This window comes from Dipodomys spectabilis, unplaced genomic scaffold (assembly GCF_019054845.1).
Source record: "Dipodomys spectabilis isolate Male_0828 unplaced genomic scaffold, ASM1905484v1 ptg000069l, whole genome shotgun sequence".
In the NCBI taxonomy this organism is placed as follows: Eukaryota; Metazoa; Chordata; class Mammalia; order Rodentia; family Heteromyidae; genus Dipodomys; species Dipodomys spectabilis.
In genome coordinates, this window is record NW_024870746.1 from 16,434,337 (window position 1) to 16,448,657 (window position 14,321).

General features: G+C 36.0%; 1 protein-coding gene across 1 annotated transcript in view; it reads left to right on the top strand.

Annotated features, from left to right (window-relative positions):
* The window catches only part of Ush2a (usherin), a 635,341-nt gene that overhangs the window by 54,059 nt on the left and 566,961 nt on the right, over positions 1-14,321 (top strand). The window contains exons 4-8 of the mRNA XM_042681986.1: positions 1,725-1,788; positions 3,363-3,657; positions 5,669-5,853; positions 8,187-8,408; positions 9,890-9,983. Coding sequence (XP_042537920.1) covers positions 1,725-1,788; positions 3,363-3,657; positions 5,669-5,853; positions 8,187-8,408; positions 9,890-9,983 — 860 coding nt within the window. The remainder of the gene's footprint in view (positions 1-1,724; positions 1,789-3,362; positions 3,658-5,668; positions 5,854-8,186; positions 8,409-9,889; positions 9,984-14,321) is intronic.

Sequence of the window (14,321 nt, forward strand, 5' to 3'; positions counted from 1 at the left end):
TTTTTTGCTTTGTAACTATGTCCTTTCAACCCGGGTCTCTCATCACCAGGTATGACTATTTGTGTTCATATAGCATTTTTCTTATAGCAGGGATCAGGTCCTATTGGACTTGCCCTTCTTTAATGACTTTACCTTCGGTTTATTACAATGGCACACATCTTCCTTCCAAAGAAAGTCATGCTCACAAATAAGAGAGGTTAAACATTCAGGATACTGTTGGTTAAAAACGCAATTAAGCAAGGACAATGTGGTGTATGATGGACAAGCATGATGGGAGTGTGGTAAGAACCTTTCTCTTGCTCCAATAATTAATGCAGCTCAGAAGCGTTAGCGTCACTTAGCTTTTGTTGATTCTAGACAAGTCACCAGTCAACACTACAATTATTTTGAGTACCTCAAATTCGCATTTTAATCTCACACTTCTTCAGTTTTCCTGAAATAATCGATTCCTTGACTCTTTTCCTTCTCCTGGTGTAATGTTTGTCTAATGATTTCACTTTCCTGTTCAGTTAAATGCAGTAGTATAGCTCTCTAAATCTGGAATCTTACTTTTATATTCTTCTTTGTGTAATGTGCCCCACCTAAAAGTTCTCAGTCCTTGATACCTGTAATGACTTAATTCTTTTGAATTGTCAACAGGGGAATCACTAAACTTGAAGACTTATCCCAGTTTAAAATAATAATAAAAATAGTCTCTTGGTCAATTCCTCAAATATTTTCCCTAGTAACTATGACAGAGCCTCACCATTCTCTTTAAGTCCACTTTACAACAACCTCCATTTTCTTCTTGCTCTCCTTTCATTTCTACATCATTAAAGATTATTGAACCATTTAGTATGTACCAGGAATTGGCTATGGTCTGGGACCAGACCAGTGAATGAGAACAATTTCTCCTTTGTGTTTGATGCCAAGTTTATTTAATGTATTTTCAAATGTCATGTGTTTGAAAGCATATAGCAACCAAATTTTAGGGATGAAGAGAGGATAGACTCTAGGTTTAAGCTAGAGATAAATTTGATTTGGGAAGCAGTAAGTAAGTAGGTTAAAGTAGTTCCTTTGAAATCAGTATTGCAACAGCTACAGAGATAAATAATATTATTGCTATGTGGAATTACGAGTTCTTGTAGGTACAGGAATTTTACAATTGGATATGGCAATGGTGCAAACTTCATAGTTTTAAAGAGAGTTCACTAATTATATATTATACTTACTAATACATAAGTATATATATTATATTATTATATATTATGTATTACATATATTATCTCTCTATATATTAGTAAATATAATACGTAAATTTTATTACTAGTATAATACATGTATATATTAAGACAGAGAAAGAGAGTGAGTAAGAGAGAGAGAGTGAGGGGGAGAGAGAGAGAGACAGAGAGAGAGAGAGAGGGAGAGAGAGGGAGGGAGAGAGAGGGAGGGAGAGAAGGAGAGAGGGAGAGAGGGAGAGAGAGAGAATGCCAGTCCTGGTGCTTGAACTCAGGGCATGTGTACTATCCCTGGACTTTTGTGCATAAGGATAGCACTCTTAACACTTGAGCCATATCTCTACTTCCAGATTTTTTGCCTGGGCTGACTTTGAACCATATCTCAGCCTCTTGAGTAGCTACGATTGCAGGTGTGAGCCTGAACTACCAGCACCCAGTTTGTTAAAATATTTTTAAGCAACTTCTAGATAAACTAAGATCTCTCATATGCATACAAATACCTTGTAGGTTTACAGAAGTTTGTTGGAAGAATGCAAGATTTTCGATTCTACAAAGTGGTACTTACAAACAGGTAAGAAGATGTGCTGTTATAAATCCATAAGATTATAGCATTTTCTATCCATATAACATTTAATAAAAAATTCCTAATTGATATTTACAATGGTTCCTTTGGTTTAGTCTATGCTTGCTCTCCCAAAGTGTTATTTTATCAGTAACTCCTTTTAGTATGAAGTTGATTAAATTCTCAACAGCCTTCTTTAAGAAAAGTTAGTTTGGCAACATTTTATCCATATTAGAATACAGTTAAATATCCATTATAAAGTAGTTTCTAATACTTAAAAAATTACTTTGGGCCTTTAGATCAGGTAGAGATGTTAGGAAGATAGGTTTCCATTAGTTCAGAAATTTGAAGATGAAATTCTCCTAAAAATGATTCCTGAATTTGATTTCCCAATTTAGGATCCAATGATGTAAGAGTATATTGTTTGTGGATGAATGAAACTTATTTATTTTTGTGAAGGCCAAGAGGAAGAATTTTTTTAAAATTGATGTGTATTTAAGAGATATGTGGATCCATGGGGTGATTATAAAATGATAGGACTAGCACTTACAGATTTGAGAAACGTTGCTCTTGAGATGGTGATAAAGTTCCTTTATTATTAGTCTACATAATCAGAAGATGTCTGAACAAATGATGCTGCACAAATGATGCTGAAGAGAAAAACATGGACTACCATTCATCTTATTTTCTTTCAGATCTTTTCTGAAATGTTGAACAGCAGTGTTGTAACAATTCTTTGGAAAGAATAGTTTGTATTGGACAGGGACTTTGGATCCCATCCAAAACCTAATGCCAATTGAAAAATAAGAGTGAGATTGAAAGATGTCGTTTCCTATAGCTAAGTGTAGAAAAGTAGAAAAGTAGAGTAGAAAAGCTGCCGGTACCATTGCTTCAGTAGGACCCGAAAGAGGAAATCTTGCTTTCTCCAGTTAGACCTGGATGACTGATGCTTGCTTGTCTGAAATATCTGGAAAGGTGCTACATGGAATAATGCCTAAAAATAGGATGACTAATTCTGATCTAGAACAAGTTTATTACCCTTAATGGAAAAAAATTAAATATAACTGTCTGGAATTGGCATTCTTGTTTGGCTGTTGGCAGCTGGCATATGCTCTGAAGCCATTGAAACATTTCAGGAAGCCAGAATTTGCACAGATGAGTCACAGGAAATCATTGACAAATGGACTTGGCCTCAGTCCCTTCACCCCAAAGAGAAGCAGATGAAATGCTTGCATTCTTATTCTTCTTATGGCGGAACTGGAGACATGATTAAGCCTCATTACTTTCAAAATATTAACTGACCACTCTCAGCAGTAAGACAATCTAAGTAAATGGTATCTTCCATATCACCACAGATAGGCACAGGGCATTCTATTTAAGTAAATACCTGGATCATCAACAGGGATTCTTGGTGTGAAAAAGTAACACTGAAGATTTTCCTGTTTTGGGTTTACAATATTTGGGACTGAGTATTCTTATCCAAGAGTTTTGTTTTCTATTCCATTTTCTCTTAGAAGATCTATTACCGTGAAGTTGTTTCTTTCTTTCTTTTTTCCTTATGTCTCTCCTCTTGACTCTTTCAGAGAAATTCTGGAAGTTTTCTCAGGAGAGCTGCCCCGATTGCATACCCAGCCACACTGTCGCTGTCCTGGAAGCCACCCTCGTGTCCAACCATTGGCTCAGAAATATTGCGTTCCTAATGGTGCAGAAGACACAACTGAAAATCGCGTGTCCCGGCTACATCCGGAAGCTCATCCCCTCGCCTTTGTCAACGATGATGACATTGCCACTTCCTGGGTTTCACATGTGTTCACAAACATCACCCACTTGAATCAAGGAGTGATTATTTCGCTGGACTTGGAAAATGGACAGTATCAGGTAAGTAAAAACAATACGGATATGGCAGCTGTCATGAGTTATTGAAAACCCCGTGTCTTGAAGCAAAGGGAGATCCTTGTTCTCTCAAAGGTGTGAAGACTGTAAACAGGAAAGCAAAGAATTGTCAGGCTTTATTCTTTGAAAAGGCTTTGAGGAGAACTCTGACTTGCTTTTCCTGGGTCTGGAGACTCCTGGTATTACCTAGATTATGGCAGTATTACTTCAATCTCTGTTTCTTTTCTTGTTTCCTTCTCAGTCTGAACGCTTTACCTTTTCTTTCTCTTGAAAGGTTCCTATACATCTATAAGTAAATATGTTGGGTAGGATGAAAGTAGTTACAAATGAATTAACCAAAATATAATAGACTTTATGGAGAGCCCAAATAGTATAATCTTTCAGAAAGATTAGGCCCAACCAATTCATCACCAGGAAATGGTTACACACAAAAAGAGTGGGCAAGGTCAGAGGAGTAGAAGAATGAAGTCAAGAATTCATTGTGAATGGGGGAGCCAGTGGCTAATACCTGTAATCCTAGCTATTCAGGTAGCTGAGATGTGAGGATCACGGTTCAAAGCCAGTCCAGGCAGGAAAGTCCATGAGACTTTTGTCTCCAATTAACCACCAGAAAATCGGAAATGGAGCCATGTCTTAAAATGGTAGATATTTAGCTTTGAGCATGATAGTTCAGCGACAGCGCCCAGACCTTCAGTTCAAACCACACAACCACCCCCAACAAACAACATCAACAACAAAACTAAGACAATGGCAGGGTGCTGGTGGCTCATGCCTATAATCCTAACTACTCAGGAGGCTGAGATCTGAGCATCATGGGTTAAAGCCAGCCTGGGCAGGAAAGTCCACGAAACTCTTATCTCCAAAGTGGTAGAGTACTCACCTTGAGCTGAAGAGCTCAGGGACAGTGTCCAGGCCCTGAGTTCAAGCCCCAAGACCAGAAAAAAAAAATCATTGTATATACCATAAGATTAATAAAAGTCAGGGAAGGGGTCAGTTGAAGGCTTGTGAGAATGTTGAAGGGGATGATACTGATCAAAATGCATTGTATTGGGCTGGGAAGGTGGCTCAGTGGTAGAGCACTTGCCTTACATGCATGAGGCCCTGGGTTCGATTCCTCAGCACCACATAAGCAGAAAAAGAAAAAGGCCGGAAGTGGCACTGTGGCTCAAGAGTGGTAGAGCGCTATCCTTGAGCTGAAGAGCTGAGGGACAGCGCCCAGGCCCAGAGTTCAGGCCCCACGACCGACCAAAAAAAGAAAAAGAAAAAGAAAAAAAAAAAACCAAAATGCATTGTATTCATAAACTGCTTTGTTAAATTGCACCTCTTTTGTACAATTACTTAAAGATTTAAAAAAATTTAAAAATAGCTCTCCCTTCATCTGCAATGATTTCATCTTGAGATCCTTAAGTTAATTAAATGTAAAAAGAACCAATTTCAAAATAATGTCAGGTTCAAAGGCATCTTGGAATTACCCCTTGCTCATATTTATTTGCAGCTAGGAAACAACTCTGTGGCAAAAAGTGAAGTAGGTAATTGGATATTATCTCCCTAAAGTAGAGTTTTGTAAAGCATGAAATCGAAGTATCTAAAAAATGCCATGCAAGGCTTAATTTTTAAGAATTCTGTGTCAAAATGATATTTATGGAATGTTATAGCATTCTCTTTTTTATTATTAAGCAGCACAAATTACTAAAACTGAGGTGCTTATTCTAAATAAGGACTTAATAAATAGATACATGACATTTATTTCAAAGGAATCATGTTCACTGTTACTGTCTCTATAGCAAACATAATACTTATTTGCACTTTAGAAAATCCTTGAGAATAGGGACTAATTTATGATTACAGATGTGCTGCATTGACCATAATTCTGGGTTTTGCATGTTCAGTAAATACTTTAGTAATTATGAAGAAGTTACTCATGTTTGAATGCCACAGGTCCATAGTTTGATTTCCACTAAACTCTCTGTACAAGAATTGACTCATCTCTCTCCAGGTGTTTTATATTATTGTCCAGTTCCTTAGTCCGCAACCAACAGCCATTAGGATTCAAAGGAAGAAGGAAGACAGTTCAGATTGGGAGGACTGGCAATACTTTGCTAGAAACTGCAGTACTTTTGGGATGAAAAACAATGGAGATTTGGAACATCCTGACTCTGTCATCTGTCTTCAGCTTCCCAAGTATGAATTTCTGAAAACTTTTCAAAGTGCTTATTAATTACACTAAGTAATGGTTTGATTGTGACATTTTCATATATGTGTAATATAATTGTGTCATATTTACCCCTCCATTACCCTCTTTTGTCTCTCTAATCTCAACTCTCTTACCCATCCCTTTTCTTTCCCTAAATAGGCCATCGATAATTTCATGTCTTTTCTTAATATATAGATTTAACAAAGGAGAGAAAAAATATGATATTTGTCCTTCTGAACCTGACTACTTGGCTTAACATGATTGGTCTCCAGTTCCACCCATTTTTCCAGCAAACAACATCATTTCATTCTTTTTATGGGGAGGTTAAAATTTCATTTAGTGTATATACACTTCATTTATACACTTATCTGTCAATGGGAACCAGGGATGATTTCATGCCTTGACTTTTGTGAATAGTGCTGCTTTAAATACCAGTATACAATTATCTCTTACATGCTGACTTCAGGTATGTGCCAAGAAGCCCATAGAATTGGTAATAACTGGATCAAATGATACTTACATTTTTAGCTTTTTGAGCATACTCTACACTGAGTTCCATTGTGGCTGCACTAGTTTGCATTTCCAACAGCGGGTGAGGTATTTTCCCCATACTGTGATCCGTGTTTGTTGCTTGTCTTCTTGATTGCCATTCTGACTAGAGTAAAATGCAATTTTCAGTGTAGTTTTGACTGGCATTTATTTTTGGCTACAAATGTTTACCATTGTTTTCATGTATTCATTTTGTTCTGTGTACTTCTTTTCAGTTCATTTGACCATTTGTTATTTGAATTATTTGTTCTTTTGTTCTATTTTGAGTTCTTTACGTATTCTAGATATTAAGTCTTTGTCAAATGAATAGTTGAGGAGCATTTGTTTTCCGTTCTGAAGGCTGTCTGTTCTTCTGAAAATCATTTTCTTTCCTGCACAGAAGCTTTTGCATTAGATGCATTCCCCATTATCAATCCTTGATCTTATTTTCTAAGCTATTACCGTCATATTCAGAAAATTATTACTTAAGGCTATATTTTGAAATATTTCTTCTAGTAGTTTCAAAGTGCCAGGTCTTACATTAAGGTCTTTGATTCACTTTGAACTGATTTTTGTGCAGGGTAAAACATAGGTATTAATTTTCTTTCCTCTGTATATGAATATCTGGATTTCCCAACACAATTTGTTGAAGAGGTTTTCTTTTCTCTAATATATGATTTTTTTTTGTCACCTTTACCTTTGGAGCTGTACGAGTTCATTTCTGTCTCCTCTGTTCTCTTCCATTGGTCTATATGTCTGTTTTTACCCCAGTACCATGCTGCTGTTGTTATCAAAGCTTTGTAGTATAATAGGATACCAGGAAAGTGATGCCTTCAGTATTACTGTTTTTGCTCATGATGCTTTGGCTATTTGAGTCTTTTGTGTTTCCATATGATTTACAGGATTTTTTTTTTGACTTTCTGGAATGCATGTCATTAGATCTTTGATAGTGATGACAATGAATCTGTAGACTGGGAAATTTAATCAACTGCAGAACATGAATCCTGCCAATCTATGAACACAACAGGCCTTTCCATCTAGTAATGTTTTCTTCAAGCTCTTCAAGGTTTTAGAGCTTCATTGTAGAGGTCCTTCACCTCCTTGGCTAGGTTTATTCTTAGTTTATTTTTAAGTTATTTTGAATGAGATTGCTTTCCTAATTTTTATCTCAGAATACTCTGTGTGTGTGTGTGTGTGTGTGTGTGTGTGTGTGTGTGTGTGTGTGTGTGTGTGTGTGTGTGTGTGTGTGTGTGTGTGTGCTGCTGTTTGTTTTGTTTTTAGTTTGTTTTTGCTGTGTGAGCATAGGACCCAGGGTCTTGGACATGGTAGGCTATTGCTCTACCACTGAACTATATTGCAGATGAATAACTTAGTAACAGTCTATATGATAGCCAAATGAAGAGGTTCCTAGCCACTTCCCTTCATTATTGATTTTCTTAAAGTGGATTCTCCTAAATTGCCTATCTAAATTGAACCTTATACTACATTTACAGGTCTTGTAAATTAATTTACAACATACTTTATCTGCAATCTACCTGGGGTTTTGCAACCTAATATTTACTTTGCTTAGCAAGTTATGTACATTTACAGAATGCTCATTTATGTTCTGAAGGAAATGTGTACTGTGACTTTCTTTGGTGGCTTTATTCTACTAGTACATGAAAATAAGTGGGATATATATTTTTTAATCCAGAGCTTTTACTGGTATTGTGCAATAATGATTCACTTTTAATTTCTGTTTTATAAAGACTATGAAGGTATTTTCATCATGTCAATTTTTTTTCATCCCTAGTCTTACTCCGTTTTCCCACGGTAATTTCACATTTAGCATCCTGAGACCTGGATTAAAGCCTCGTCCTGGTTATAATAACTTCTGTAATACCCCATCTCTTCAAGAATTTGTAAAAGCCACACAAGTAAGGCTTCATTTCCATGGACAGTACTATACAACGGAGACTGAATTCAACGTTGGACACAGATACTATGCAGTGAATGAAATCACCATCATTGGGAGGTAGTGTTCATTAGCAACATGACAGTTGTGGTTTTCACAATGGATTGTATTTCCTGTGAGGAATTTGTTGGACATATATTAACATAAAGTAACCAAGATTTTAGAGTAAGCTAAATTTTGAATTTATTTAGGAATTTTCTGGAAAGATTTCTTTTGGAGGGGGGCATGTGTTGGTACTGGGGATTAACTCAGGTCCTGAGTGCTGCCACTTAGCTTTTTCACTCAAGGCTGGTTTTCTATGAGTTGAACCATCCATCTGCTTCTGGATTTTTGCTGGTTAGTTGGAAATAAATCTCACAGATTTTTCAGCATGGGCTGGCTTCTAATCATGATTCTTAAATCTCATCTCTTTGAGTAAGTAGGATTTCAGGTGGGAGCCATTGGCAGCCAACTGAAAGATTTGAATATGAAACTTTTTCTATATATTATTTAGCATTGTTACATAGTATATTGAATCCGTTTGCAAAAGCAACTGGATTCAGAAGTTATAATACTCTGAGGGCGGGAAACGAAGCTCAATGGTCCAGCATTTACCTAGAATGTGTGAGGCCCTTAGTATGAGCTTCAGTATAGCAAAAAAATAAACTCATGATACTCTGAGTCTAGCTTAGTTGTAGTTGGTCATATATTCTACTGACTTTGTATCTGGAATGTAATTTTTAGATGCTCTTGACAGCAAAGGGAAAAAGCTGGATATGAGATGGTAACTATAGTATCAGATTGTTTGGGTGAAAATGGCATGGTTCTCATGAGTTCCCAGTTCCCAGTTTCATAGGAAGTATTTACCTTTAAAAGAAGCATACGCTCTGCCCTTAGTAGTTTAGAATTTTTAAAATCATAACTGGGAACATGACTCACAAAATATTTTTAAATTGCTATATATAAAAACTAGTCAGTTTACTGTTTAATTGAGAAATGTACATATATAATATATTAAAAATGGGCCTTCCTATAAAAAGTCTATTTCTTATCAGAAAGAGTTATCACTTTAAAAGCATCCAGAATGCCATATACAAACACCTAAAAATGTCCATTTGATATTTTTTTAAAAAATAAAAAAAAAGAATACCAACATTTGTTAAGTAACAAGATAATGCAAAAAGACATTGTATTATGAAATATTCAGAATCTGATTTGGGGATGAAGGACGATTTATCCTAAACCATGTAGTCTTAACTGTGTTTTAAACAGTTGCAACCTGTTCCTTCTTCTGAGAAATTTGCTGCATGGATGGAAAAGATACACACGATCCCTAACCCACTCTTCAGGATGACTTGATGATCATCACAATGTGGTGTGTTTAGATATTGATGATTGTTCTGATACTTGGGGATCCACTCAACTCTTTAATGCATGATCATGTGATTAAGATGCTTTCTTGTTTTCCATATTGGATTCGCATAGTGCATATGTCCATAGGCCCTTGAATCTATTCATAACTGGCTTGTTTCTTAGGCGTTATATTGCATTTGTATTCACAGATGCCAGTGCAATGGTCATGCTAATAACTGTGACACCACAAGCCAGCCATACCAGTGTCTTTGCTCTCAGGAAAGCTTCACTGAAGGATTTCAAGTAAGTTGCTTTACCCATGGAGATCTCATTACAAAACAGGAATGGTGTACATAAATTCTATAAAATTGCCTTGGTTCTAGCCTGTGGAAATACATAAAAAGAACTTGGCATGTATTTAAGATGGCAATTATTCTAGAGAAAGTTTTTGTACAGAAAAGTAAAAGCTACTAACAGAGTCAAAAACTGTTGTTTTCAGGGGCTGGGAAAGTGGCTCAGTGGTAGAGCGCTTGCCTTGCATGCGTGAAGCCCTGGGTTCAATTCCTCAGTACCTCATGAGCAGAAAAAGCTGGAAATGGTGCTGTGGCTCAAGTGGTAGAACGCTAGCCTTGAGCTGAAGAGCTGAGGGACAGCGCCCGGGCCCAGAGTTCAGGCTCCATGACTTACAAAGAAAAAAGAAAAAGAAAAACACTATTGTTTTCAAAAAATGTCAAGTAGAGAAATTGTGACTAACATGTAATCCTGCTGTGTTGCTTTCTGTTTTCATTAGTTTCTTGGTCTATTTGTAATAGAACACAATTCAATGTTTTTAGAAAGTCTGACATTTTAGACACAAAATTTGACTTCCCCATCTAAAAACCTATCTACAGAAAAAAAGAGTTATTACATGCAAGCAATCCTTGTGTATTTGAGCCAATCCGAGTTAATTGTTTCTATCAAGAAATTTAGGTAATTAATTTCAAAATCTGTAGTAAGGTGACTCGAGAATTCCATTAATTTAAGATAGCTGGGGAAAATGTTTATAGTTGGTAAGAAATTTAGCTGTATTTTAAAGAGTAATAGATATTTGGAAAAGGTACTTAAAAATATGCCAGGTTGTAGTTGATAGAAGAGTCCAGTATCAATAACATGGGTGACTACCCAGTATGGGTAGCAATCACTGTGATGATGAAGGTAGGCACAGTACTGTGGATTCTTTGAGAAATGATATGCCAGACATTTGGGTGCTGATGTAGAATAAAATAAGGATAAAGCCCTACTATATGGAAAATCTAAAAATTGCCATTAAAATGGACATTGAGATACAACATTGAAATGAAAACACCTAAACCTATCAAGATAAAACTAGCAGAATATTTAAAAATCTAAAGTGAAGTACTTTTAAAAGAGTAACGAGCAGAACAAAAACAAAAACTATACTCTAAATCATGAAGGAAATTGGTGGTATGCTGCATCTTGTAATGTCTAAAGTTCTTATCAGTATGAGAACATAACTGCATGACATGACAAGAGATGGATTGATATATACCCATATGAAAAGCTGAAGAATCAAAATCTCAATACACAGAAGACACTTAAAAATATTTAGAAAAATACAACCACCCAGTTAAAAAAAAAGAGCAAATACCTAACCAATTTGAGAAAGAGTAAATGATCATATTCAATGAATTCCTGCAAGATAACTCATCCTCAGTTTTAATCAAGACAATATTTATAATAAAATACTATTTTAAATTTCTTAAGTTAGCAAAATATATAAGACTGGTCAGCTCCTTTATTCCTTGTAAGAATTTTAGCTATTGTATCCCTCATTGAGGAGACAATCAATATTTTTCCAAGATAATTTGACCAAATCTATTGAAATTAAAGTTGTAGTTTAGTCCAGAACATTTTATAATTGCTGCTATTCTAAACGTAAGTTGATAACTGCAATAAATGGTGATGTTTGCATTCTTTCCATTACAGAAATATGGGCTACTATGCTAATGCATTTTACCTTTTTCAGATAATGGCAATATCTTATCAACTCATCTCCCTTTTCTCTACACCTTCCCCTACACTTGTATCTTAGCTAATTGGTTCAATTCTAGATACAATTGTTTTGGAGCTTTTAGGCACATTTTAGTTTTTAAACAAAGTTAACTGGCCAGGTACCAGTGGCTCACACCTCTGTAATCCTAGCTACTCAGGAGGCTGAGATCTGAGGATCAGGGTTCAAAGCCAGCCCGTATAGGAAAGTCCATGATATTCTTTTTCAATTGTTTTTATTGTAACAAAGGGTTACAGTTACTTAAGTGAGGTAATGAGTACATTTCTTTTCAAACAGTGTCACCCTCTCCCTCATTTTATCTTGCTTTCACTCCCACCTATTTCCCTCTCCCCAAGTTATAAAGATCATTTCCAACTTAGTATCTAATGGTTATCACTGTTGCATTGGTTCACCCTTTGTCGCACCTTTTCTGTGATTCTCCTTCCCTTCCACAAATCAGATAAACATATATACCAGGCTAGATAAAGGGCACTAAAATCATGAGAGTCTGATCTCCACTTAACTACTCAGATAAAGCCAAAAGTATCCCTGTGGCTCAAGTGGTAGAGTGATAGCTTTGAGCAAAAGAAGCCCAGACCCTGAATTCAAGCACTAGGACAGAAAAAGAAAGAAAGAAAAGAAAAAAAAATCAGCTGTCAGGATTGAGACAAATTCCATTTCTCCCTACTCTTAATCTGATCGAATTTGTTCTCAATAATTATATTAGTGCATATAGTTGTTCAATGGCAATAATACAGTCTATAATTCAGACATCCTTTAGCACATTTATGATGGTGTGTGTGTGTGTGTGTGTGTGTGTGTGTGTGTGTGTGTGTGTGTGTGTGTAGTTATGGGAGCTTGAATTTAGAGCCTTTCCCTTTCCTAGCTTTTTCACTCATTACTGATGCTATCCCACATGAACCACGTCTCCAGTCCAGCATTTTTGCTGGTTATTTGCACATAGAGTTCCATGGACTGTTTTCTCTGATTGGTTCTGAGCCTCGGTTCTCAGATCTTAGCCTTCTAAGTAGTTAGGATTGCAGATGTGAGCAACCAATGCCTGGCTTGCAGTACAGTCCTGCTTTTTCAGTTTCAACTCAGGTTCTTTGGTTTGGTTATCACTTCATTTCTTTCTGTGTGCTCAAACTACCATTTATATGCACTAATTTAAATATCTCTTTGAAATCACTTTCCAGATCATTGCTTTGTATGCTGTTCTTTTATGAATACACTTACTCTTTACCATTATTGAGTAATTGTATTTGAAGAGGAAATCTTACATTGTTTTGAATATCTAGCACAGGTGTCTTTGAATTTTATCATGAGAAGCCTTTTTTAAAATTTACTTTTAATAAGTAGTTGATTTCATGGACAGCTGTATTGCTACCAAAGGGAAAGGAGCTGAATTAACTTGCCTAAATGACTCATCACTTTATTTTTTTATGTTTCTGTCAATTTGATTTGTTCTAGATTGTAAAGTTACTTCTATTTTCCCCACTCTCTTCTATGATCCTTGAGCATGAGCATTTCTTCCCATGCTTTGTAATTAATTATTTCTTTGAATAAGTAGCATGTCCATTCTTCCCTAGCCTGTTAGCGCAGTTTTAAAAATACTCTGTGATGAATTTAATGAAATATCTGAACTTGAAGTTCTCTAGGATGATGAAGTTAAGCTCTAATGCTGCCATTTCTTTTCTTATGATGATAGTTCTATTTTTTTTCTCCTGACATGTTTTTCTTAGCTTCTCTGGCTTTATGTTGGTAATACAAACCACCTCAGCCTCTTTCTCACCTCTTCGCCTTATTCTTAATATTCTTTCACTATTATTTTTATATTGGTTTCATTGAAATGTCTGAGATTTTATGATTTGTGGATGATTTCATGCTTCTCCTTAATAAAGGCGGTAAATGAATTAAGGCTCATGATTGGTTTCAGAAGTCAAGTTGGGACTTTTAGAGTTGGTCTCAGGTGGTGACTTTTGGATTATGAACTAGTGGCTTAATTAATTATAAGTTTGGTGGAGAATGTGTTTTAATGCTTCTTATTGAGATCATAAATATCTTTTTGGAAGCAAAACTGCAAAAGTAAACTTGTCTTATTTTTTCTGTTGCTCATATTTTGAACATTCATAAATTTAGCCATAAATTATCGATCAACAAATACAATTTACTCAGCAAACTCTGGCAAATGATACTGTAGGGGAAAAGTCAATAGATTATTAAGTTGAATGATTTCTTAGTTGTATAGCATTTTCAACGTGTTAAAAGTTTTATGAAAGCATTCATAGGTCTGACATTCTCACTTCATTATCTAAAATACAGTAATGTATGTGAGGACTTCTAAGAAAAGTTGACTGGCCAGCCTTTGAAAAATTATTGTTTCTGTTTTTCCACTTTCAAAAAATAATAGGGGCCTGGGAATGTGGCATAATGGCAGTGCTTGCCTGGCATGCTTGAAACCCTGGGTTCGATTCCTCAGTACCACATACATAAAAGAAGCTGGACGTGGTGCTGTGGCTCAAGTGGTAGTGCACTAACCTTGAGCAAAAGATGCTCAGGGTCAGTGCCCAGGCCCTGAGTTCAAATGGATT